The sequence below is a fragment of the Vanellus vanellus genome (genome assembly GCF_965231255.1).
Source record: "Vanellus vanellus genome assembly, chromosome: 3".
Lineage (NCBI taxonomy): Eukaryota > Metazoa > Chordata > Aves > Charadriiformes > Charadriidae > Vanellus > Vanellus vanellus.
The window spans coordinates 66,994,388-67,021,244 of record NC_138907.1 but is presented as its reverse complement, the minus strand read 5'-3'; the positions used below and the strand labels follow the sequence as shown (position 1 = coordinate 67,021,244).

Sequence of the window (26,857 nt, the reverse complement as noted above, 5' to 3'; positions counted from 1 at the left end):
AAATAGTTACATCCTGCTAAATAGCCATTAATGGCATCCAGTTGAATTCAATTTTCTCTGCTAAAGTACATTGGTTTCGTAATGCGTGACTAAAATTTTTTAGCTTTTGGAAACACATGGTTGTTCTCGTATTGTTCTGATACAGCTCAATCCCCTTTGAAGAAAGGGTGGTAACTGTTCTTCGCTGGTTGCAGTTGCCTGAAGATGAAAGGTAGGTATACGGTTGCAAGTGTAACATCCTGTTTGAGTGGTATTGCAATGAATTACTTTGTAAATATGATTTCTGTTTTAAACAATATCTTATGCATTATTCTAATAATGTTAAAATATTATTTAATGCAAGCCTGTTTCTATGACTGAAACTTTTTTATTAAGTTACATTTCTCTCTTTCACTTTAATGTGTCCTTCTTCTGAATGACAGTGTGTTTCCAATATTTGATATCCATTGTTGAAATATCTTCAAACTGCCTCAACGTGTATGTAAAATATTACATTTTTGGTACTGTTTGATATAGACCACACTTTTACACTCTGTATTTAGAAGAACCAGATTCCTCAGGCCATAAGTTTGGACCAGTAAGCAGCGGAGTAAGTAGTTTTGTGATTCTTAATTTTTTTCCTCTTTTCTTATTTTTTTTTAATTTGAAGCTTTTCTCTGACTCTATAATAAACTTCCATAATTCATGTTAGATTAACCAAGATCATGTTCAATATGCTTATTAGGAAAAAAAAAATTGTGAATAGGCAGCCCATCCATAATTAACATTGATGCAAAGCTTGTAATAAACAGCCTATTTTCTGTATTTCAACAACTTTTAAATTGCCAAAGCATGTTTGGGTATGTCTTCTGTGTTCGCTTATCTGGTCCTACTACTTCTTTACGTTGATTTTAGGGGTGGGGAAAGAAAGCTTATATACTTTCAATTTAGCAAGAACAGATTTTTTTTTTTTTTATAGCAATAGTCCAAGTTGTGATGGTAAAATATTCATGTTATAGTTGTTCATTTCCCCCCAGTTTCTGTGCGAAGGTTAGATGAATATTGGTCTTGTCATTCCCTACAGTTAGATTTTATGCCTTCTTGGAAAGAGGGTGATAAAAGGGACATTACCCGATCACAGTCTGTGGTGTACATATAGTATAAATAAGAAGTCTTTGGGACTGCTACTGTTTTCAAAAGTACTAAATAGTTTTACATTTTAACAAACCAAATTGAAAAATGCAAAGGAAAAAGCTCTTTGAAATTCTGGAATATTGTAAAATTCTCACATTGTGAATGGTCAAGGAGTTTGGGCATGTTAATTAGGTGTGTCCTAGGTGACTTAACTAGGTATGTCAGTGGTGACAACAGTAAAAAGCTCTTGCCAATTTCTCTTGAGGTGTGAACAGTTTCTGTTCCTGTAAGGAACTACAAGATGAATGTAAGTGCCCAGTGAAGTAGCAGACAACTAATTGGAACAGCAGTATAGGGAACATGTTTAAACTGGTTATCCTTTTCTTTGGTTAATAAGTGGGTCTAAAGTTCTGTGTGTCAGGAATGCTCTGGAGAGAAAGACCCTGAGGTTTCATACATAGTCTCGCCAGGAGTATCTCATCTTTGTTCACACAAAGCAAGGTATCTTATACAAGTAGCTCAATGAGGTAACAGAATGACTTAATTTAAAAATACTTTTCTGTTTTGTTTACTTAGGAGGTATTTAAAAATAGCTGCAGTGGCTGTACCTATGCAAGTGAGCTTGAATGCATGAACAGTGCTAGGCTGGTAGCTTGTTCTTTGGCTTTTTCAGTCCCTTTAAACTAGTTTGTTCTGAGACTTATATCCAGTCACAATTTTAAGGGCAGTTTGCTCCAGAGTCTCTCCCAATGGGGATTTTGAGGAAGAGTGCTACCAGCTTGGTTTCCTCTTCTCTTCAGCCCTCTGGTATTCTCCCATCAGCATCTGTACCCTTAGGCATGCCCTCTTGTCCTTGTTTACGTCCCTGGTAATGCAACAAAATTCCTCAAATTCATACTTTAAGCCTACTCTCCCTGAGTATAATCTGGGTGTGGGATGTTGGATTTTTGGGGCGGGGGGAGGAGGGCAGCTTTTTTAAAGGGAAGGGTTGTTTTTTGGGGGGTAGAGGGGTGGGAGTGTGTCTGGTTGGTTTTTTTTGGTTTTTTTTTTTTTTAGGGAGGCTGGCTTTTTTTGGGGGGGGTGTATTTGGTTTTGGTTTGGTTTTAAACATCTTCAACTGAAATAACACATAAAAATGTGTAGCTGTGTCTTAGTACGGTGTGGGAGCCAGAAAAAATTGAGGCCAAGATCTTTGTAGTGTAGACAGAGATATCCCCAAGCAGTGCAGGTGCTAGGCAGTCTGCAGGCTCCCATTTTTATTTAGCAGTAATAATTGTTGAGTCCATTTTCTGTAGATGTAAAGACTATGCATCTAAAGGGTGTGCAACTGAGAGAAGTAGGAACAGGCAAAAAGCAGGTTTAACGAGGTATTGAAAATGCTGAAAAAGTCTCCTGGCCTCACAGTTCCTCCGGTTAGTGTGCACTAGATGTGTCCCTGTCATGAGTTTTGGGGTTTTAGGTCCCCTGTGTCCTGCATTTGTGTCTGGAGAGCATCTAGCCTTTAATGGTTTATAAGAAAAGCTCCTTACTCTTTATTAGCACATACTGTTACAGTTTAAATTTATTCACTCTTCCCTAGAAGCAAATTCCATTTTTTAATTGAAGTGATTAACACTTGCTGTACATTCTTATTTTTGTCCTCAGGTCATTATGGCATTACAGAGAGTGGACAAGATAGTAGGGATGCTGATGGATGGTCTCAAGCAAATGAACTTGCATAAATGCCTGAACATTATTTTTATATCAGATCATGGTAAATTCGATTTTATAAAATATATCAGAATTTTGAAGAGCTGTTTTTATAAAGTAATGTTCTGACCTTACACTTGCATGTTTCTGACAAGGTTAATGAAGCAGATAATATAAAACATAATTTCTAGGTATTATCAAGATGGCATAAGAGATAATCAGTGTAGGTGAGAATCAGACTATTTTATGCAGGAAGGGAAGAAGTGGAGAACACAGAGATAGATTAAATAGTTTTCATATTTAGTTCCTAATTCCTCTTCTGATCATTACCAGTCAGTAAAAGGAATAGAATTAAAAATGTGAATTGTAAAATAAGATTTCATTGTTTCTGAATTTTAACTACACTGCACAGCAATAGTTTGCAAATTGTTGAAGAAGTGAAAATACAAGCCATATCTTCCTTTCAGTTGTCAGTTCCCTTATCCGTTATTAGAATGCTGTGAATATGAAACTTTGATTTATTTCTGTAATAAGTTTTCTATATTTCTGGAATTATTTCTATAATAAGTTATGTATTTTACCAATAATTTTTTTCTGCTTCTTTTCCTGACAAACAAAATATAAGCATACTTCCATGCAGCACAAAATTGACTTGAAGAACTCATTGCCACCAGGAATGATCCAAGCCAAATATCTATACAGGTTTAAAATATTTACGAAATTAATAGAGGGTAAACCAGTATTAAAAGTAAGAGTTCAAATGCAATACGCAACTCGAAATCTCTTTGACTTCTGGAAACTGATAAGGAGCATGGATGGAAGATCATGCTATAATTCCTGTGTTTATTGGGTATTTCTCTAGACGTGTTACTAAACACTACTGGGTAGGGTATTGGGCTAAATGAATATTTGGTCTTACCATTTCTGCTGTTCTTAGGCTCATAAGATTTCTTTCCCTTCAGAGAAGAAAATTTGTGTATTTATTCTATTAGAGTTCATTTAGAGTGCTGAGGAAATGGCTAATTGTGTGTACCTATGTAATGTTTTGTTTTGTTCCATACGTGAGCATTGTGGTCTCCTTGGATCACGTGTCTTGGGGTTGCTGATAAAGAGACCTGAGAAATTACATTTCTAACATGTACAACTTAAGCTATATGTGTCTTCAGCAAGGCTTCTGTACATTGATATTCCCATTTTTAAATAAAATCTCTTTCCTTTTGCAGGTATGGAAGCAGGGAGCTGCAGAAAAACAGCCTATCTGAACAGCTATCTGGATGATGTTCAAGATTTCATAGTAGTACCTGGTCCTGCAGCTCGCCTAAGACCTAATAATGTTCCAGATGAGTATTTCTCTTGTATGTAATTGCTAAACTAATTTCTGTTACGTGGTTATATGCTTTTGTACTTTATGAATACAGACTTAGGATCCACATATTCCATTTGTAAATCTGAGTGAAGGTCAACTTAGTGACAAACTGGATAATGATGAAGAGGAAATACTGAGTAGTGCACCTGTGGTTTTTAAAGACCATTTGACTTTGCAGGTCTGAAAGTGTATTTGAATCCTACAGATTGCTTTTGTGGGCTGCCTCTGTAACCAGCTGCAAATGTCTTGTGAATGGTGCTACTTTGAATCAGATCTTTGGTGCTCAAGGCAGCCCCAAAATCCCCTCCTCATGTCTCACCTCATTTCCTGATTTACCAGTTTATGTATAAATCTGCTATATATCTGTCTTAAAGGAATGTTAGATTGTTACTATGTTTTGCATATTATTTTGAGTATTATATATTTCCTAGTTATTAAAAGTGGTCTAATGGCCTGACAGCAGTTGAGTAAACTGCACATAAACATAAATAAGATAAGAAACCTGAGTAAAAATCAATGAATGCCTACAAATTTTAAACTTTGATTCATTATGCAGCCTCATTTTAGGTGAACATTTAATGCCTGCAGTTTTGGGTGCTTTTTAATGTTGAATGTAGGTGTTTCCTTCATGTTTCACAGGGTTTTGTTTTTGTTTTTGGTTTTTTTTTTTTTTTTTTCCTATCTGGATTATTGCTCTCCATGCCCTTTAAAACTTGTAGGCCTCAACCCCAGTGACTTTAAGCCCTGTTTACTTCATTGCTTGATGCTATTCTAAGCCATTTTAAATGTTTCCTTGGAGAACGTGGGTGTCAAATGCATTTCCAGGTGCTCCCTGGAGAACCAAGTTCAGGAAGAAAAGCAGAGTATCTCCTGCTTTTGACACGTGCACTGTTTTCATGAAGTAGCATAGCTGCCTGTAGCACACAGGAATTGTTAATGGCTCCCTCGACAGTGTAATCTTTGAGTACTTTAGTCAAGCACTGGATATCAGACTCAGGACAGAGTAACTGCGTGAAGTGTAATGGGCCTGTGTTATACAAAATGTCAAACCAAATGATGTAATGGTCCCTTTTGGGTTGAGTCTAAGCATCTGAATCTTAGCCAGCTTGCACTTGGCTATCTTTCCAAGGATGCTTGCCAGACAAAACTGCTGTCCTGATAGTTGTATTTGTTTCTTTTTCCTTAGAAGTTTACTAGCAAGCTGGACAAGTCCAGCTTGATTAGCAGTGTTTGGTTGCCTCTTTTGTGAAAACTTACTTCTCAGATTATTTTTCTAACTGTGGCTAATATAGTTTAACATTTTAAAGCTGTAAATAAGTAAGCAAGGGGAGGAGAGACTGTGACTAAAATTTCATAAAAGCAATAGCTTGACAGTTTAGTTTTAGCTTATTTTGCTCCATATGGTTTTCATTCTGGAAAAATAATTTCTTATGTCCAGAAATCTTTTGAAACTAAGCTAATTATATTACGTGATGGGAATGCTTTCATTTTACATCTGATTTTTTTTAACTTAGGTGACTAATTCTTACATATGATTCTTCCAGTTAATTACGAAGGCATTGTCAGAAACCTCACAGTAAGTGTCATCTTATCTGTTGTTCTAGCTTAATTTCTACTGACATTTACACATATTTTATAGCATCGGCTGTTTGCTGGGCTACTTACAAAGCATCTGGACTTTGAATCGGTGACCTTCCATGTGCTATACAGTTAACAACAACAACACTAATTCCATGCAGGGGAAGGGAAGGTCAAAGTTGAGTAAGGTGTCATATGGCTATCTGGTTGTGCATTAACTAAGGTTTTGTGTTCATTTCTTTTCACGAACTCTTATCTAGCACTGTATCTTGTTGCTCTTCAAACTGGATAATTTTTGTATCTAGACCATACTGGTTAAGGGCCAAGTCAGTGTAAAGCTCAGCTCCATTTCCTGGACAAGCAGAAGATTTTCATGCTCATGCCTTTTTGATAAACAGCTTTGAGAGAGGATATTGATTCTTATTTTTTTTTTTGTCAGTTCTAGCTTAAGGAATTTGCTTTTCTGTTCTATACCTGGCTTCTGTTCTCATTCCTGCACCACAATCTGCCTCTCAGTTGTGCAGACACCACAGTTGGTGAGAGCTATGCTGTTTGTATAGATGGCTTCACTATTCAAAAATTCCAATATTATAGTAGAGAGGGTTTTGTTTGTTTTTTTTTTGTTTGTTTGTTTGTTTTTTGTTTGTTTTTTGTTTGTTTTTTTGTTTGTTTGTTTGTTTTTTGTTTGTTTTTTTGTTTTGGTTTTTTGTTTTTTTTTTTGTTGTTTGTTTTTTTTTTTGTTTTGTTTGGGTTTTTTTTGTTTGGGGTTTTTTGTTTTGTTTGGGGTTTTTTGTTGTTTGGTTTTTTTTAAATCATTAATGGATCTTTGTTGGTGGAAAAATCTATTTGTCCCTGAGTGACCCTACGAATGTTTACTTTCTGTATTACAGAGCTGTAGAATTATTGCACCGTATAGTCTCCTATCACTTGTGAAAGTATCATGATGTTCGTGTCTCAATGTAATTCCTTATCAATTCTAAGCAGTGCTGTTTGGTTCTGTACAATTGCAGGCTGTAAGAATAAAAAAAAGAAAGAAAAGTTATGTCCATAATCCAATATTTATATTCTTCTAATAACTATTGAATGCAAAAACAGTCACTATTTGTTATTAAAATAGTTTTTAATATTTATATCCCAGACTATATGACTCCAAACCCATTGTCCTTAGTGGAAGTTATTGCAGACCCTTTGCAACTGAAGTGCTTTATAAGAACTGTGCATGACATAAGCAAAAGTTTGGTGAAATATACGTTTTATATTTTAATTTAAACATTTCAGTGCATAGAACCAAATCAGCCTTTCAAAGCTTATATGAAACAGCTGCTACCCAAGCGTTTCCATTATTCCTATAACGACCGGATTGAACCATTGCACTTTTATTTAGACTCCCAATGGCAGCTTGCTAGGTAAGTTACAGTTTTCAGTACTTGATTATACAGCAAATAATTTGGTTTTTTCTCATAGTTTTTTTTCTTCCAGATGCTTAGAGTTCAATGATAGCTATTGGTGTGTGGTATTCTTGTTTGTCATTGCAAAGGGACATTGCAAAGAAAAAATGCATGCTTTTTGCTACAGTTTTTACTGGCCTGAGGAGGCTCAATTTTAAACTGGCAGCTATAGATACTCTCCCTGCTGACTATGCAGGTAGTGGCAGGCTTTGTGACACAAATGTTAGAAACTAAGGTCCCCTTTGTCAGATACTTGAGCACATCTTGCCATGCTTTTGGAATTTCCAAAGTGAGTCATGAAAGCTAAGCGTGTGCATAGCTACTCTGTTGAATCAGTCTTGTGAGCGATCCACTGGCATACATTGAATTTACTGAGCCCCTTATTGTTAATCACTTTATGTGTTCTGACCAATGAGTTTACAACTCCCAGAATAGTGGCATCTGCTATAATAATATAATTTTGAGCACTTCTGTGGTACTCTAGGGCTTTCATCATGAAAGAGTTTTTCAGCCCATGTATTCAGTACATCCTGTTGTATAATACCGTAATGCAAGTCATGCAAATAGGGTTTGGGTTACTGGAACTGTACGCATTTAAGTAATATGTATAGGCCTGGCATATGTTGGATGTTTGTTTTTATTAGACTGTAAGATGCCCAGCTGAATGCTCTAAATTACATTAGAGTTTTTATTAAAAAACAAACAAAAAATCTTTAGAATCTACTTATATAAAGTACTGCAAAGTTCTGTTACCCAAATGACAGTGAAGTGAAAATCTGTTATCCTGAGAACATTTTGTTCATATGTCATCTGATATTTGGCTTTAAATGACTCTGGCAGAAACTTGAGAATTCCAAAGGGATAACATTTGCAGAGAAAAAATATCATTCTGATTTTAAAGGCATTCTCTTCCAAAGCTTAAAGACTTTCTGTTCCCTATGGACAAGCCTCTAAGAATCTTTAAACAGACAAGTAAACAATGCATCACCAAATGTATTTTGTACTGATACGATTTGTAAAGTGTGAGTTATAGAAAACTGTGACATTTTAATCTATTTTTTTTAATAGGAAACCACTTGAGATTAAAAGCTGCATAGGTGGATTCCATGGCTCAGATAATCGCTTCCCCAGTATGCAGGTGAGACATAAATTTATGCTGCTTTTGTTTTTAGCTCCTTCTATTTCTGAATGTTGTATTTGCTGGGTGTTGAAGTTTTGGGGTTTTTTTTGTTTGTTTGTTTGTTTTAAAGATCTGTGACACTATTCCATCTGCAATTGAGCATTTGTAGGATTGCTATTGTGATGTGCTGGGTAATGCACGCAGGGTAGGATTCCGTTGTTGTAAGAGTTGGGCAAAAACCCAACAGGACATACCCCAGAGATTTCACTGTGCTGGTAAGATTATAAAGTTGTGCCAAATTGTTTTCTTGTAACATTAAAAGCAGAAAAAAAGAAAACTTATGTCACCAAATCCTGAAGTACAGTAATTATTGGATCTTAAGAGAATTCAGATTGTAAGGGACCTTGGGATGTCTTTAGTCCCACCCCCAACTCAAAACAGTCAGCTGTGAGATCAGACCAGGTTACTCGGTCAGGGCTTTATGCAGTCACGTCTTGAAAAACGCTAAGGACTGAGGTTCCACAGCTTCTAACCTACACATTCCACTGTCTGACCGTCCTCCTGGTGTAAATGTGTTTAGTTATAGGCAGCCAGAACCTTTCTTGTTTCAATTTATGCCTGTTGTCTCTCTGCCTCCTACTGCATAGCACTGAAGAGCATGGCTCTGTCTCCTTGATGACCTCAATGTAGGTACTGGGGGACGGCTGTTAGATCCACCTGAAGCAGTCTATTCTCCATGATGAACAAGCCCCGTCCTTCCCTGTTCCCTGAAGCAAGAACTTCAGCCCCAAACCACCTTAGGGCCCTCCATTGAATTTGCAATGACTGTTTATTGATGTCATTCTTGTGTTGGAGGTGCAGTATCCCGATGTGGCCTAAAGAAGTGCTGAGAAGAGAGGGATAAAACCTTCCCTCAGCCTACTGGCTGAGCTTCTGTTTATACAGCCTGGGATGCTGTTGGCCACCATTGTTGCCAGGGTGTGCTGCTGGCTTGTGTTCAGCTTGCTGTCCATGATGTCACCCAGACCCTTGCAAGCTAAGTTGTTCCCTAGCCAGCCAGTCCCCCAGTCTGTAAGGCTAGTCCATTCTTTTTGTTCTGGGTTGCCTAAGAACAGAAGCAACAGGCTTAAGCTGCAACAAAGAAGAGTTGATTTGGTTATTAGAAAATTCTTTTTTTTATTCATTAATGAGTACAGCAGCTTGCCCTGGAAGTCTGTGAAGCTTCCACCACAGGAATTACCTAACAACTGGTGAGACAAGCATCTTTCAGAAATAGCATCATTACTTTTGACTCTGTCTTTTGCAAAAGTTGGCTAAATGATCTCCCAACTCTAACTCTACTGTGTCACGATAGATTATGTATCACTGTTTTGAGGTAGTCTGTTCAGGAGAGAGCATGTCAGTCATGTTCAAAATAAGGAGGGTCCCCAAATTCGTCTCTTTATTGAGAAATAGGAAGAGATCATAGGGAAACATGAAATCAGATCCCTAGTCAGTTCCATCTGATTTGCGGAAGTCGCTTAACCTATCCTCTGCTTTAGTTTCTGCTATCTATAAAATAAAAGGCAATACTCTTCATTTCAAAAAGCTATTTTCAGGATAAAATCCACTAACGATGGTGAGGTACTTGGAACTATTACAGGGAATATGTATAAACACATCTATAAAGAGAGAACCCTGTATTCAAAAAAATTATGGAAAAAAAGTTTTATGAAAAGACCTACATAGTCCATGTAAAGCATAGATTTCTCTTAAAAGCCTTATTTTTCATGTCTTGCAGAATTATGTAGTATTGGCATCAAACTACTTTCAAAAAGCAGTTAGCCAAAACCTGTGCTAATTTCGTATTGGTTTACTCTTACAGGCCTACTCTTCTTCCCTGACTTAACAATGCAAAACCTGTTGATAGGGTACCTAGTAACGGGCTACAACCAGAAAGGCCACGTGATGCCAAATGTCAGCTTAGTATACTCTTTCTCTCTGCTACAGTTTGACCGTATACATTTTTTTTCAGTAGGTTGACTCTATTCAAACTTTTTGCCAGACTTGGGATTGTCACTTAACAGAATCCTTAATCGGTCTTCAAAAACAGATATAATTTATCCTTTTGTGGCTAACATTATGGCAGCATAAATCTCATACTCTGTAATTACCGAGTCCAACAGAAAGGAGGTAGCGTGTTCCTGCCTCATCTAGTTCAAATGAGCCTTGTTGAGTAAGTTATTAGCCTACAGATTTTAGCATCAACAGTTGCAGAATGGCAGCCTGCGTTATGCTTTAATCTCAAAAAAAAGAATTAGAGTTTTAAGCCTCTCTTTTTGCCACACAGCTATGAAATCTGAGACAATTGCATTGTTTACAAAGAACTTTGAGATCTTACCCAGGAAGATGCTATAGAGTGCAAAGCATCCATCACTCATTTGGTACCTCGATACCACTGATGGGTGCAATCTGTTTCACTTAATTAAAAATAAGCTGAATATCTCAGGGTAAGTTTAGAAACAATTTTTTTTTGGCAGCATTTGCTGCCCTGGCCTCCTTGTCCTTATTCCTGCAGCAAACCCTGCTCTATGCTAATGTAAGCTTTTCGTGGCTGCATCGTTAAGTAGGTCGGGGAACTGAACCAGAAGGAAAAGAGCCAGCAGGAAAAAAAAGGTTTTTGAGCGGTCTGCCTTCCTGGATCAGGTTCAGTGTATGGCTACACAATAGCTTGTGCCAGTATAGCTCAGGAAGTGGTGCAAGAAGAAAGAACAGCTGCAAACCAGCCGTAGAAGCCTAGGAGCTTGCCATTGCTTAAACCACTTAAATCAGTGCTACCAACAGATGTTTTTAGAGTCTTAAGTTAAAAGCTTCCCAATTGTTTACAGGGCATGAAATGCGATGGTTATTTTGGCTCAACATTTCCATTAAATCCCTTAAAGCATTTAAGAAAATTAATTTAACTTCAACAGCAGAGAAGAGCAAGGGATTTCATAAATGGCCAAGGGCAACATTTTAAAGGCAACAATGAGACAGAATTAGGTTTCCTAATCTCTTTTACTACTTTTAAAAATCATTCTTATTTTTACTTTTTTTAAGAAAAAAAATATGCTTTTGACTTGATTCATACTATGTTGGTAAAGATTAAGTTCTTGAAAGAAAATGCCCTCTGAGTATGAAGATATTTTCTATTTCAAATTGTCTTAAACACAGTTCCACTTTACTTTTCTGTGTAAATCCTAGGCTATCTTTATTGGGTTTGGACCAGGATTCAAGTTTCGTACTCAGGTTGATCCATTTGAAAACATTGAAGTATACAATTTGATGTGTGGTAAGTACAATTGATGTGGTCATCTTTGTTCAGTAAAATATCTCTTCTGAGCACTGCGAATGTTCTAATAACAGATTTTTAAGTGTCCTTAGAAATTTGTCCTTAAGGCTTGCTGCTGATTTTCACAGATAACAAGCTGTTTGTTTTTCTGAGAAAGATCCAGCTTCTAAAGGACTAACAACTGTTTACGATCTACTAGTCAGGCCACCTTGTATCTCTCCTTTCCACTGGTCACTCTGTGTGTTCTTCTGGCTGCTCCACAGCTGGCGCTTTGATTCACCACTACTAAAACTGACTACTTCACAGTCTCTCCACCATCAACAAGAACAGATATTTCTCTCTCCTATCTAACTAACTAGATTATCAGATTAATCACTTGGGTGACCTTATTCGGGCAGAACAATAAATAATGAAGATAATAATGGGTATGGGTGCAGCTGCCAGGTACCTCTTTCCAGAAAGTCTGAATCAGTCACGCTCTCTGCTTTTTATGCACTTGAACGATTCCTTATATTTTTGTCATGTATTTCCTTATTTTTTTGTTTTCCCTTGCCTTATTTTTAATTTGTTACTTGATATAAATAATAATTTAATTTGGATAAAATTTAGATTAATTTGGATAAAATTTAGATTAATTTGGATAAAAATTAGATTAATTTGGATAAAATTTAGGGTTTTTTTCATTCTGTTTACTTGAGTCATATAATAAACCTCCTCCCAAATTAATCATTGCATGTGTCACTTGTTCCATTTATGTATTGTATCTTTTAATACCAGATTTGCATGTTTCCCTGTCCATTCTCATTGCCTAATACAACAAGTGTTTCAAATATGCTCTTTTTGAGTCTTCTGATGGACTGCAACTGTCTTATTAGTCTGTAGTCCCATTGCTTTGGAGTCTTGCTCTAGAGCTAGTTGTCTCTCTAATAGTCAGGTTATCTGTTTCTCACCGCTCTATGGTGTCACTCTAGAATTTATGATTGATTTCTGTTCCGTGCAGTCTGCTTCAGTATCTGAGGATTGCAGATAGCCCGCTTCATATACAGATATTCTTCACTTTGTTTTCTGACACTGTACAGTACACTGCACCAGAGAAGTGGTGTTTCAGTGTGAAAATTAGATGCCTGGCAGCCCTCCTCCCCGGCCTTTCAAACACAATGTTACTGTGACTCCTTGTTCCTTTGTCCCTTCTTTGTTCTGTATTTCATGGTTCCTCCAAAAGTCTATCACTACTTCTACCACTTTCTGTTCATTTATTCACCTTGAGGTCTTCACCTGTTTTCCATTATTTCCTGCCTACTTCTCTCTCTTGCCAGGACCTATACTTGCTCTAACATCTGCATCTGAGAGACAAAGTATTACCAAAGGGTTTCATCCAGAAAACACTTAACGGGAGCACTGCACATGCTTGAGATCAGTGGCGATATTCAGGTATACCACATTTAAACCATGTGTTTAAATTCTTTGCTGGAATAAGAAACAGGCCATTGCCAGGAAGCGTGTCTCATAGCCTTGTACGCTTTGTGGTCTTCTCATGTCACAGTTGATCTTGAACCACCTTCTTGTGCACCCCCCCCCCCCCCCCGATCTGTTATGTGTATTCTGCATGGGAGGGGTAGAGTCCTCACTGGCATGTCAGTGAAGCAAGTTCAGTGACAGATCAGGTGTTATAAGTGCAGTCATTGAGGTTTGGATTTCCTCTGTTCTGTATGGAGAGAACTAGAAGAATAGGATGTGCAAAAGCCAGCACATCAACGGTCAGATAGAAAACAAAGTGAGGTGACCTACTCAACCTTTTCCTTGCCTAGGGCTTATGAGCCTTCTGGACTGCAGAAAGGCATCTTCTTTCACTTGTCATTTGGGGCTGTAGTGTTTCTTTTGGAGGTGCCTGACTGCACCTTCTTGCAAAGTGCAGCGGGAGAAGAGATACAGTCTCCCATTTGCCCAACATCTCAGCACTTAAAGCATAAGGACCAGATATATAGAACTAACTGTCTTGTCTGAATTGGGGAATTTCAGCTCATGTTTTCCAAGGCATTCAAATTGCCAGACTTGGGCATTTCTGGGCCATTGTGAGTTCCTGGATACTCCACTAAAATAGTAGGAACATAACGTAATTTAGCTGTTGAAGTAGGGGCCTGAGTTCTGGGTTTGGTTCTGATTTATTTTTTCACTGCTTTGTATGATGTATTCATTGGAGCAGGGACTGCTAGGATTAGAAGGGTTGTTTTATTCTTCTTTCCAAAGCAAAACAGCTTCATCTGAAGAAAATGATGTTAACATATCTGAGTGGTACTGCGCAGGCAGAAATGTGTTCGGTTCCCCATGTAGGTAGGGAAGTTCAGCTCTAACTTTTGTGCTCTAGGTGAGTGATCTAGACACCAAGCTTTTGAATACAAGTGTGTCTCATCATCTGCTATGTTTTGAAAACATCTTCATAGATTCAGTATGAGTTAAGTGGAGTAACAACAAATGAATGCTAGCGAGGATTAAGCATGAAATAGGGCGTGATGTATTCAGTATTTTGAAGGTGTCTGAAGTGTCTCTGAGCATTGGTGACATGCAGCTTTTAGTTGTTTGAGTTACTTTAATGGCAGAGATTTAGGTGTTTGTGGGGTAGAGATATTTTTGGGGTTAGTCTACTTTGAGAATTTTAAAGCTTAACATTTTAGATGTAAGTGACAAGCAGAAACCTACATTCTGTTTAGGTTCTTTCATGGCTTTACCCTTTAGTGATGCTTATTAACTGAAGCTTATGTATTTAATTTCCAGGTAATTTAAAAAATAAAAACCAACCAACCAAACCCCACAAATTATTCCCCAAAGCTTCAATGTTATGTAGTCACTAGCTTCATGTGTTTGAGATTCCCATTCTGTCCCCCCCTGCAAGTTTGGATGCTGTCCGTCTTTACAAGCAGACTAATACCATCCTGAGTCCTAGCTAAGAACATGTGTGCTTTGTTTTAAAGAGGTTACATTGATTTCCTTTTTGGCTGTTATGAGCAGCAAGCTGTGCAGCTTTATTAAATCACCCATACTTGTAATCACAACATTACAGTCTTTCTCATCCTGTTAATATCGCTTGAATTCTTTCATAGATTTGCTTAATTTGAAACCAGCCCCAAACAATGGAACTCATGGACGCCTAAACCATCTTTTAAGGAACCCCGTTTACACCCCCCACCATCCCAAAGAAAATAGCCATCCTTCTGAATGCTCTGTGGTGGGACAAAGAGCCTTTTCAGTGAGCCTTGGCTGCTCCTGCAGGACAGGGGTAAGTACTGAAATTAAGATTAAAGTTGTGGAGGCAGACGTCTGTGATTGTATTCAGAGAGTCAAACTCTGGATTCTCCGGTGTCTATCTTTACCTGCTAGTTTTGCAGTCCCGTACTGTTGGTTTCAAAATCAAATCTTGTCTGGGGTTAGCGGCTACTAGTCTCTATTTGTATATTCATAAGCAAACTGCAAAAATGTAACATCATATCCAGCTCTGAAGAGCCTGCAAGATGCCACAGAAGTAAGCTCTGATGGGGAACACATTCAGTTCTTCCTTGCTTCACTTAATTATGTTGAAATTTCCCTTCTGTGAATGTTGTGTGTTTAAACTGTGGTTTTCAAGGCTGTAGATTTGCTTGTGGCAAAACCAAATTGTTTCTGCAGGTTCTTGGTAGCCTCTCTCCAGTAGATGTCAGCAAGTTCTGTATAGGGATAACTTGCCAGGCAGATGTTACATTTGCTATTTAAATATAGTAGTGGCTCATAATATGCTTTGTAAAACACTTAGTATCTCGCTATTTTTGCTTTGTAATTATAGGACTTGCCAATAAGGGATTTTCATCAGCGTTTAAATCTCACTGAAACAGAAGGTAAGAACTTTAGATAGTAATATAAAATACCAAAAATGCCAGAATTATTAAAAATATAAAAATGTTTGATGTCTAAACTTCTGAACAACTCTCAAGTACATGAGGTAAAAATTCTTTTAAATATTCGCTGGGAAATATAGTTCTGAGGTTTTCAAATACAGTCCTACTGAACCATTTGTCCTCAAACAAATGTGTATCCTTACGTGTGTCTTTATGGCCCATGTATTATCTGATATTTTTGAATTTTGTAGCACTGAATTAGTGAGCATTCCAGAATGGGAAGCAAAAGCGGTGTATGGGGAAGTACCTGATAAGAATCCCTGCAAATACCAACATCACAATGGCAGCATACTTTAATGAAACATAAGGTGTATTTTACATGGTTGAGTTGTTACATGGTCTTAAGCTGTTGCTTGTTTTACTTACGCTTTATTTCCATTTTTTGGACATATGCATGCCATGTTTGAGCTACAGTTTGCAAAACTGTAGACGTGCTCATAACTCGTAAGACAAAATTAAATATTTTGAGCATGAAGAAGGTAAGACAGTAAATCGTGAAAACTGTAAGTCAAAATGAAATGTAGCCCTTGGTGCTAATACCTTAAAAGATGAACTCAAGATGATTAGGCTGTCGGAAAGAAAAATAGGCTGACAGAGACCTTGCCTGTGTGTGTTCATGAAACCTTTTTTCTTATGCAAATGAACTCTATTTGGCAACACCCCACTGTAGCTTACTGTTAAGAACTGGACTTAAATGCCACTTACAGGCAGGATCCAGTACTTGCTGCTTATTCAGGGCTAATTTAAGGCTTCTGTTAGTTTGCGTAGTTTGTGCTGGCACAAAGTGTGGATAGAGCTTTCTTGAATCTTTTCCACTAATGACAGGGCATTTTTTTAAAATGTGTCCTGTTGCAGATGGAAATATTTGACACGGTAATGATTCAGCTGGAATTTGAAATTTATTAATAGTTTGAGGTAAACCAAGAGGTTAAATTTTAGCAGCACTTAATTGTTAACCAATTTAAGTATTTGCAAGGTGATTTAACAAAATAATTGAAGAGCGACTTAATTACAGATTCAGAAATGGCAAGATTCACACAAACTTACTATAGGGTATCCTAAATCAATATATATGTGTATGGACACAAGCATACCAACACACATCACTTAAGGGGGCACGTGTGAGTCTTTGACTGCTATGACCACAGGTCCCTTTGCAGTGGGAGACTCTAGTGAGCCGATGGGTGCTCCTCTTCACTCCTTATGCATGCACAGACAGGCGGACAGAAAGTATTTGGATCCAGTAAAAGATAAGAACACCCACACTCGTAAAAGTGCATATATCAGAAACATGTAGATAGAGAGGGAGGCTAGCCTATGGTTAAATTTTCCCTCTTCTCGAGTTTACAGTAAATATAATGCATCAAAGAAGAGCAAAGGTGCCCAGGAAGGCTGGGCATATTTCAAGCAGGTGCTCTTAAAAGCGCAGGAGAAGGCCATCCCCTTGTCTTGAAAATCGAGCAGGAAGGAGACCAGCCTGGCTAAATAGAGAACTTTGGCTGGACCTGAGGAAAAAAAGGAAAGTTTACATTCTCTGGAAAAGGGGGTTGGCAACTTATGAGGACTATCAAGATATAACAAAGCTATGTAGGGGGAAAATGAGAAGGGCCAAAGCTCAATCAGAACTCAGCTTGGCCACTGCAGTTAAAGACAATAAGAAGAGATTCTTTGAGTTTACCAATAGAAAAAGGAAGACTAGGGAAAATGTAGGCCCACTGGTGAATGAGACAGGTGCCCTAGTGGTGGAAGACACAGAGAAGGCAGAGACACTGAATGCCTTCTTTTCTTCAGTCTTCACTGCTAAAGCTGTCCCTCATGAATCCCATACTTTGGAGGCAAAGGGGACAGTCTGGAGAGAGGAAGATTTTCCCTCAGTTGAGGAGAACTGGGTCAGAGACCACTTGGCCAAGCTGGACATTCACAAGTCCATGGGCCCTGATGGCATGCATCCGCGAGTGCTGAGAGAGCTGGCGGATGTTATCGCTAGACCACTCTCCATTGTCTTTGAACGGTCATGGAGAACAGGAGAGGTGCCTGAGGACTGGAGGAAGGCTGACATCACTCCGATCTTCAAAAAAGGCAAGAAGGAGGACCCAGGGAACTACAGACCGGTTAGTCTCACCTCTGTCCCTGGGAAGGTAATGGAGCGACTCATTCTGGATGTCATCTCCAAACACATTGAGGAACAGGAAGTTATTGGAAGTGGTCAACATGGATTTATGAAGGGTAAATCATGCTTGACCAATCTGATAGCTTTCTATGATGTTATAACTGGTTGGCTGGATGAGGGGAGAGTCGTGGATGTCATCTCCCTTGACTTTAGCAAGGTTTTTGACACTGTCTCCCATGACATCCTCATTAGGAAGCTGAGGAAGTATGGGCTAGATGAGGTGACAGTGAGGTGGATTGAGAGTTGGCTGCGGGACAGAACTCAGAGGGTTGTGATCAGCGGCACAGAGTCTAGTTGGAGGCCTGTAACCAGTGGTGTCCCCCAGGGGTCAATACTTGGTCCAATTTTGTTTAATATATTCATTAATGACCTGGATGAAGGGACAGAGTGTATCCTCAGCAAGTTTGCTGATGATACCAAACTGGGTGGGGTGGCTGACACCCCAGAGGGCCATGCTGCCATCCAGCGTGACCTGGACAAGCTGGAGAGCTGGGCAGAGAAGAACCTAATGAGGTTCAACAAAAGCAAGTGCAAGGTCCTGCACCTGGGGAGGAAGAATGCTAGGCACCAGTATAGGTTAGGGGCGGACCTGCTGGGAAGTAGCTCAGAGGAGAATGATCTGGCAGTTGTGGTAGACAGTAAATTATCCATGGCCCAGCAATGTGGCCTTGTTGCCAAAAAGGCCAATGGAATCCTGGGCTGCATAGGGAAGAGTGTGGCCAGTAGGTCGAGGGAGGTCATTCTCCCCCTCTACTCTGCACTGGTGAGGCCACAACTGGAATACTGTGTCCAGTTTTGGGCTCCCCAGTTCAAGAGGGACAGGGAACTGCTGGAGCGAGTCCAGCGAAGGGCAACTAAGATGATTAAGGGCTTGGAGCATCTGCCTTATGAGGAAAGGCTGAGAGAGCTGGGACTCTCTAGCCTGGAGAAGAGAAGGCTGAGGGGAGACCTTATTATGGCGTACAAGTATCTAAAGGGTGGGTTGAAGGAGGATGGAGCCAGGCTCTTTTCAAGTGACAGGACGAGGGGTAATGGGCACAAGTTAGAACACAGGAAGTTCCGTTCAAATACACGGAAACACTTCTTTACGGTTTAGGTGACAGAGCACTGGCACAGGCTGCCCAGGGAGGTTGTGGAGTCCCCTTCTCTGGAGATTTTCAAGACCCGCCTGGATGCAGTCCTGAGTAATGTGCTCTGGGCAATCCTGCTTTAGCAGGGGAGTTGGACTAGATGGTCCCTTCCAACTCTGAAAATTCCGTGATTCCATGATAGTTCCTCAATGGCAGTAATTGACACTTGAGAGGGTTGACTTGCCCTGAGCCTTTAACCCTTGAGGTGTTTAACTGGGCAGCCTCCCAACTCTGGGGAGATGCTGGTCACAGCCTGCTGCAACCCAGGAGAACTCAAAGGGTTTTACTAGAACCGCTTCTTATAAGGTTCAAGATTAATTGACTTTCATCAGGTACTTTTCCACTCCAGCCCAACTTGGAGAAAAAGCATTATCACAGATGAAAGAATTCTACTAACCAGCCTAGATGCTCCTTAAGAGTATTTAGAGTTTATTAGTTACCTTAGTTTGCATATTCTTTTATTGGTTGTCATAACTTGATAGTCTGTAAGAGCAACAATATACTAACTGCATTTTTAGTTTTATGGAAGAAAATGTAAATTGCTTTCCTTTTCCCTCATGGATGGAGAAATAAATGTCATAGTTGTGACATTTTTTTGTGTTATGGAATTACTGTGAAAAAAACCTGCAGCGTTCATTGCTCAATTTCATTCCCCATTTAAAACAGTTGCCTTGAAATTGTAGTTCTGCATAATTTGTGGATGGTAGTGACCTATTTAATGGAAAATATAATTTGATGCCTTCTTTATAATTCCAGGCATGTAATGATTGAAAATACTTACATTTTCAGTAGCAAAGTAATATTTTCATTATTTTAAAATATTTCCATGATGTGCTATTCTTCTTCAGTCTTTATTTTGCATCAGAGAACTCAAAACTTGAAAACCTTACTTGTGTTTGTTTCCAGTTGGCAAAAATTTAAGTATTCAATATTTTGGTGAAATTGTAGTCTACCTTAGGGGTTAAAAACTGCAACTTTCTGCTGACACTTGACTGCAGGAGCATGTGTTTATGAGACTGTTTTGTTACTTTTTTGTTTTTTCTTTAATATAAATGGTATTGACTGTAAAAGAATTTTGTTGCTAACTCTGCTTTACTTTTCAGCTTATGTCTAATGACATACCCTCTGTTGATCCCACATAGCTTCTTTCTGATACAGTTTTAAAGGAAAGTCTTCACTCTTCCATTGGATGCAGTAGTTGGCCAATAAACAGACAGTGCCTTAGGCAAGGGTCTGCTAAAAACCATGTGCTGTATCATACATAAAACATTCGGAGATATCTTTCTGTGTACAAACTTTCTAAAGAGTGGTCCATGAGAGAGAGGGAGAAGGAAGGTTTTGTGACTATCATACTCATTCTAAAGTGAGTCCTCTCACATCTGAAAAATCTGACTTCGCTCTATCATTTTAGATCTCTATATTCTCTATATTTCTTAGTCCTTTAAATGGCACTTTTACATATGACTTTTTGGTTTCTACTAAAATAGTCCCCTCAGCAGATTTCAAATCACCACAATTGGTTACTGTCCCATCTAAATGTTATGTAGAAGCAGATCCCACATTATGTATTTAAATTGAAACACAATCGACAAAGACTTTAATTTTGCATTTTAGATTCATCTCCTGTTTTACATGGCAAAATGTTTTGTTTTAAATAGAAACTTAATTTGCACAGTATAAGTTTAAATTATTACTTTATAATGACTTCATCGTATAATTTGTTGCCTTGGCATAGAAATTATACCTTTGATATAAGAATTAATTTTTTTTTTTGTTCTGTTACTGTGACTTCTCTGTTTGGCAATTGGAAATTGAGGCAACCTTAGGTGTATAAAAGAGTAACATGCTTAGCAACCAGTATTGGTTGAAATGTAACAAGCACTATGTCTGCTGCAGTTAAGAAGATAGAGAAACTTACTTTGCCCTATGGACGGCCCAGAGTTCTGCAGAACAGACATAATTACTGCCTGCTTTACCATTACCACTATGTGAGTGGATACAGTAAGGACTACAGGATGTCTCTATGGAGCGCATATACTGTTAACAAAGATGTAAGTATATGAAGAAAAGTCATAAGCAGTCTTGAAAGGTAAAAAGTCAGTTATTCCTGAACGCTTCTTAGATCTGCTCATGGTATTATCTGCCAGGGAACTAAGTAGAACCACATGAAAGAAAAAGAGGAATTTTGTGTGAGTTTTTCTTCGCTTTCCTGTATTAATAAGGATTGGCTTTGACTCTTTCCCATTTCTCAGAGTGAGCTGTCGTTTTGCCTCCAGAGTGAGCAGATCCACCAGGAAGCAAGAAGCCCATTGCCATTGATATAGAGGCCTTACGAGTCTGCACTGGCTTACTGCTTGGCAGTGTAGGTCTGCTATAGCAGTCTGCCAGTGCTGTCCTTAAAATCTGGTCTCAACACAGGTTTCATGGCCTGAAAGCAGTTTTTGTAATGTGGCAGGATCCTTTTGAAAAAAATAAACTCTGGACTATCTTGAACTGTTCATGCCCTGATGCAATCCTCTCAGAAGATCATCCTAATTGGGGGAAAAAAGAGGTTGACAGAGGTAAATCTGGCCTTTGCTGTCCTGAACATTGTGCTAGATGCATATGCTCATGCAGAGCACTGATCTTGTGAATGAAAGTGTTTTCAAGTTGGCCTTTCCCATTCAGAGAAAATTTAGAAGCCACATCATGCTTAAAAGGAATTAGGACACTAAAGGATGCTTTTTAGTTGGATTATCTGGGAATCACAGGTTTTAAATAATTGCTGTTATAATTAAATTTAACTAAACTCTGGCAAGGTTTGCTTGGTCCTAAATATTTTGAAGTTAGTGTCATGAAGCAACCAGTTACTGTAACGAGTTGCCCAGTGGAGAGAGATAGCTAACGCCACATCTGACTGCCTCTGACTCCTAGCCTGAATGAACAAGTACATCTACAGTAGATCAAGTTATCTTTAATGGGCACTTCTAGGTTCTCTTTTGGAAGACTTAATTCTCAACTCAACTAAAATGCTACAGTTCTGTTCACTTTATTTCCAAAATGTATGAAATGGACAGGAGGGCCTGTTTTCCGCTGACAAATGAGGAACAGTTCTTGCATCTTAGTTAAGTCCCTTTATACCATTAAAGGCAGTTGTAGCTAAATATTTAGAGTTCTGCAGTCCCCTACACTGAGAGAATTATTGTAAGTCAGCTATCCATTTTATCAATGATACTTTCTTCTTGTTCAATAGGACAAATGGGTTTCTGCTACAGAAGATGCCTCCGGCTGTTTACACAAGGATGTTCGTATTTCTTTTAATCATAACCAGACATGTTTGTTTTACAACAATCATCCTCGCCTAACTTATGGATTCCTTTCTCCCCCAAGTAAGTGCATTGACTTCATTGTACAGCATATCTGATTTAAATAATTTGTAATGTAGTAGGTGTATTCTTTTATAGAGGTTCTTTATAACTAATCAGAGTATGAAGCAGTAGTTGCTGAATTGTTGCAGTTCACTTTAGCATGAGAAAGGAAAACCTGTAGGCACTTCAGCAGTTGGTGGATTGTCCAAGGTCATTTAGTACTTCCTGAAAGCTTTGGAACTTGTCAGTTTTCTAAAGTTGCATCTCAGAAGAAATTGGAAGGAACGCGTAAACCTTGAGTCAAGTCTGGCAAGCTAGTAAATTGCAAATTTACTTTGTATGACAGGTGTTAGTTGGAACTATCCAAAGTAAAATTTAGGGTTGTTTCATTAAGTAAAAAACTGCCTTGGTAAGTTAATTTTCTATTTGAAATATAGTGTTGTGTGCCATATGTGGTCTTTAGTAAAGCAATCCAGCGTGTGTCTGAATAATGTAGCTCTGATTCTCAAACATATTGCAAAATACTTAGCAGTTTACAAGTGGTTAAATTGTGAACTGTGCTGACCTGATTTGGAAGCATTTTACATTGACTTTACTGCATCAAGTACTGAGTAGTAGGTTACTTAAACATCCACATCAAGTATAATTTGCAAAGTTCCAACAGAGCTCCTATTCTTATGCCTAGATTTTGCAGTCAGAACAAGTTGGTCTGACACTCACGAAAGGAATTTTATTCCCTTCCCCAAAATTCAAAAGTCTGTTCTGATATTTTTAAATCTGTCAAAAATTTTTCCACTGTATATCTGACAAATGCAGTTGCTGCTGCTGCTAAGATTATTTTGGATGGGATCCAGCATAGACTGAAGTTAGCACTTAGATCCACAACAGCTTTGGAAAGTGAAGTTAGGTCAGCTACACCTTTACGTTATTACACCAGTCTTTAAAAGCATGAAAATACAAAAATCAACTAAAAAAATCCAAGTAATGAATTGCTTTTTTTTTTTAGATTTTATGACAGATGCAAAGAAACCTCACTATGATGCCTTGCTTACCAGCAACATTGTGCCAATGTATCCTGCATTTAAAGGTATTTGTATGCATATTTTGTGTGCACAGTTGAATATAAGAAGGATTGCTGATTTTTTGCTTGCTTCCAAACCATGCAAAAGATCCCTGGTTCAGATGACTCTGTAAAATAAGATCTCCCCCAACTGTGGGCTTCTTACCTCAATTAAAAGTTCCTTGAAGTAGGGTTATGACTCTTGTGAAAAAGGTCCACCACTGTGAGTTTGTTTCCTAATCAACTGGCTCATTACATGGGAGCATAGTGTAAGTGTCTGCATTTCATGTCTGACATTTTTGTTTGCATTTTCCTACCTACCTAAACAGGGTTTTATACTGAATATCTTCTAGAGAACTCAGATAACATATATAATTATGTGAGTTAAATTTATTTCCAGTTTAGGAATGTCTTCTAAACTCAGATGAGTTTCCAGGCAGGAATTTAGGGTCTCAATCACTAAGGAAAAAGGAAAATAATCCTGTCTTTAGTAGAAAAGTTATGAAAACCTGGGCTTTCCTGGGTGAGAGGGAACATGAGATGGTTGGCTGAGGGAGATTAAGCCTATTCCTGGTGGAAAAATAAGCATAACTATGGCAATTCCTCTGGACAATAGAGATGCCCTGTTTTGTAATGGAATAGTGGTCAACTCTTAACTGTAATTAAAAATATATCAGTCAGATACTTCCCAGCTCACAGGTGTGGGTGTACAAGCTAGGCAGGCCAACTTGATAGTGGGGCAAGACACAGGCAGGTGTGATCTTCTTGCACCTTCCCTCCTCTAACCTCTCCATGGTTTGGTTTCCAAGGAAAGAAACCCAAGGCCACAAGCCAAAGCCAGCTTTGTGGTTAGGGTGACTGTGAGACCACAATGCCAGGAGATACTGCAGTGTATGCTGCTGCTCAGTTAGATGCAACCTCTAAAGCTGTAAACACCTGTATAACTTATTATTTTCCTGGCTTATCATGTCTGTTTATACTCTGCTGGAAACTCTGCAGAGTTGTATTAACAGCTTCTAACTTGGAGATTGTTTCCCACTTCCTTTACTGTGTTTCAGTGTTATGGAACTACTTCCATCAATACCTGCTACCTGAATATGCTGCAGCCAGGAGCGGTGTCAATGTAGTCAGCGGTCCTGTGTTTGATTATGACTCTGATGGGCTCAGTGATACTCCAGAAAAGGTGAAAAGGTGGGAACCTTGCAAATTCTAATCCTTTGTTTCTTTTCTCTATTGGTGGTCAAAAAGTAATTATGATCCTTGTTATCAAGGCGAGCATCTTGTGGAGACAGCCCTTGGCAGGTTATGTCAGCTCAGAGAAGACAGTCAGATGGCCCTAAGCACATACAGAAGTATAAAGCTACGAAATAAGCAACAAGCACAAAGAGAAAATACACCCTGAAAGTGCGTATCCTAAAACCTGAAGGTGAAGTGTAAGAGAAGCTGTTGCATGTGGAAGAATGTCCACTAGCCCAAAATCTTGACATTGCCCATAGGTGCGGATGAGGCAGGGGTTTATCGCTGGTCTGACGGTTTACAATTCCTGAGCTGGCAGTGTTCCACTACAAAGTTGTGAGTACAAATACACTAGTTAGCAAAATTGGTTCAAGCCAGCAGACAGATGGTTTTCAGGGTTCAGGCTGAACTCTCCATCTCCTCTGGATTCTTACATATTTTTATGATAAATCAGTTTGTTATACCTCATCAAACTCGTTACTCGGGTCAGCCTACAAGCCAAACTTGATTTGGAAAATAGTAATCTGGAATTTTCCTTCTGGGCCTAAGCTTTCTTTGGTCTAAATAGGTGGATTGTTAAAATTGGTATGCCAGAGTACCAATTCTGGCAATTTTGCTCTGAAATGTGCTGGCTACGCTGCAGCATGCTCAAAGTCTTACATAGACGAGCCAGGAGCTCCTGGACCAATAGGAGCCAATGGGGAGGCACCGTTAATACACAGCAAAGGAATGCTGCTGGAGAGCAGCGCAAAGTAATTACAGCTGCTCCAGCCAAGTCAGCCTCAACAAAGACACAGCTGAAGTGCCTTTATGCAAGTGCATGTAGCATGGGGAACAAACAGGAGGAGCTAGAGATGTGTGCATGCCTTCAAGGCTATGATCTCATTGGCATTGTAGAAAATTGGTGGGATGACTCCTATGACTGGAGTGTTGCCATGGAAAGCTACGGGCTCTTCAGAAGAGACAGGCAAGGGAAACGAGGAGGTCGTGTTGCCTTATATGTGAAGGAGCAGCTGGAATGCATGGAGCTCAGCCTCGGGATGGATAAAGAACCAACTGACAGCCTATGGGTCAGGATTAAAGGGAAATCGGGAGCAGGGGACATTACAGTGGGAGTCTGCTACAGGCCACGTGACCAAGACGACCAAGTGGATGAAGCCCTCTATAGACAGATAGGGGTGGCATCACGTTCACAGACCCTGGTTCTCATGGGTGACTTCAGCCACCCCGACATCTGTTGGAAGGGTAACACAGCCAGGCATAGGCAATCCAGGAGGTTCTTGGACTGCATTGAGGACAACTTCCTTCTCCAAGTGGTGGAGGAGCCAACGAGGAGAGGATCTATGCTGAACCTTGTTCTTACCAACAAGGAGGGGCTGGTAGACAGTGTCAAACTCAAGGGTAGCCTGGGCTGTAGTGACCATGAAATGGTCAAGTTTGAGATCCTCGAGGCAGCGAGGAAGGTGCACGGCAGGCTGACCACCCTTGACTTTGGGAGAGCTGACTTTGGCCTCTTGAAGAATCTGCTTGGTGTGGTGCCATGGGATGAAGCGCTGGAGGGAAGAAGGGTCCAAGAAAGTTGGTTAATATTCAAGGACCACCTCCTCCAAGCTCAGGAGCAATGCATGCCTACAAAGAAGAAGGCAAGCAGAAAAGCCAGGAGGCCTGCATGGATGAATAAGGAGCTCCTGGACATGACCAAAAGGAAAAAGGAGGCCTATAGGGAGTGTAAACAGGGGCAGGTAGCCTGGGAGGAATACAGATGAATAGTTCGAGCAGCCAGGAATCGGGTTAGACAAGCTAAAGCCCAGATAGAACTAAATCTGGCCAGGGACGTCAAGACAAACAAAAAAACCTTCTTTAAGTATGTCAGCAAGAAAAGAAAGATTAGAGAAAGTGTGGGCCCTCTCTGGAAGGAAATGCAAGAACTGGTTACCCAGGACAGAGACAGAGCTAAGGAACTCTGACTTTTTTGCCTCAGTCTTCACTGGCCAGGACTGCAGCCATGATGCAGAATGCAAAGGCGAGGATTGGGAAAATGGAGAACCGTCCACTGTAGGTGACTATCAAGTGCGAGACCACATGGGACCTCATGAGATACATCCACAGGTCCTGAGGGAAGTGGCAGATGAAGTCGCTAAGCCACTAGCCATCATATTTGAGAAGTCATGGCTGTCTGGCGAGGTTTCTGCCAACTGGAAAAGGGGAAACATAACCCCTATTTTCAAAAAGGGAAACAAGGAAGACCCAGGGAACTACAGGCCAGTCAGTCTCACCTCTGTGCCTGGCAAGATCATGGAGCAGATCCTCCTGGAAACTCTGCTGAGGCACGTAGAAAACAAGGAGGTGATTGGTGACAGCCAG

The 26,857-nt window shown here is 39.4% G+C and overlaps 1 protein-coding gene across 1 annotated transcript in view; it reads left to right on the top strand.

Moving 5' to 3' along the window:
• Nucleotides 1-26,857, top strand: part of ENPP1 (ectonucleotide pyrophosphatase/phosphodiesterase 1) — a gene marked incomplete at its 5' end in the record, with an annotated part of 63,879 nt that overhangs the window by 32,829 nt on the left and 4,193 nt on the right. Inside the window, 14 exons of the mRNA XM_082480853.1 lie at nt 146-211; nt 517-589; nt 2,758-2,866; nt 4,026-4,157; nt 5,713-5,744; nt 7,025-7,152; nt 8,263-8,332; nt 11,537-11,624; nt 14,723-14,898; nt 15,439-15,490; nt 20,747-20,901; nt 22,083-22,218; nt 23,204-23,284; nt 24,316-24,448. Of these exons, the coding sequence (XP_082336979.1) occupies nt 146-211; nt 517-589; nt 2,758-2,866; nt 4,026-4,157; nt 5,713-5,744; nt 7,025-7,152; nt 8,263-8,332; nt 11,537-11,624; nt 14,723-14,898; nt 15,439-15,490; nt 20,747-20,901; nt 22,083-22,218; nt 23,204-23,284; nt 24,316-24,448 (1,431 nt within the window). The remainder of the gene's footprint in view (nt 1-145; nt 212-516; nt 590-2,757; nt 2,867-4,025; nt 4,158-5,712; nt 5,745-7,024; nt 7,153-8,262; nt 8,333-11,536; nt 11,625-14,722; nt 14,899-15,438; nt 15,491-20,746; nt 20,902-22,082; nt 22,219-23,203; nt 23,285-24,315; nt 24,449-26,857) is intronic.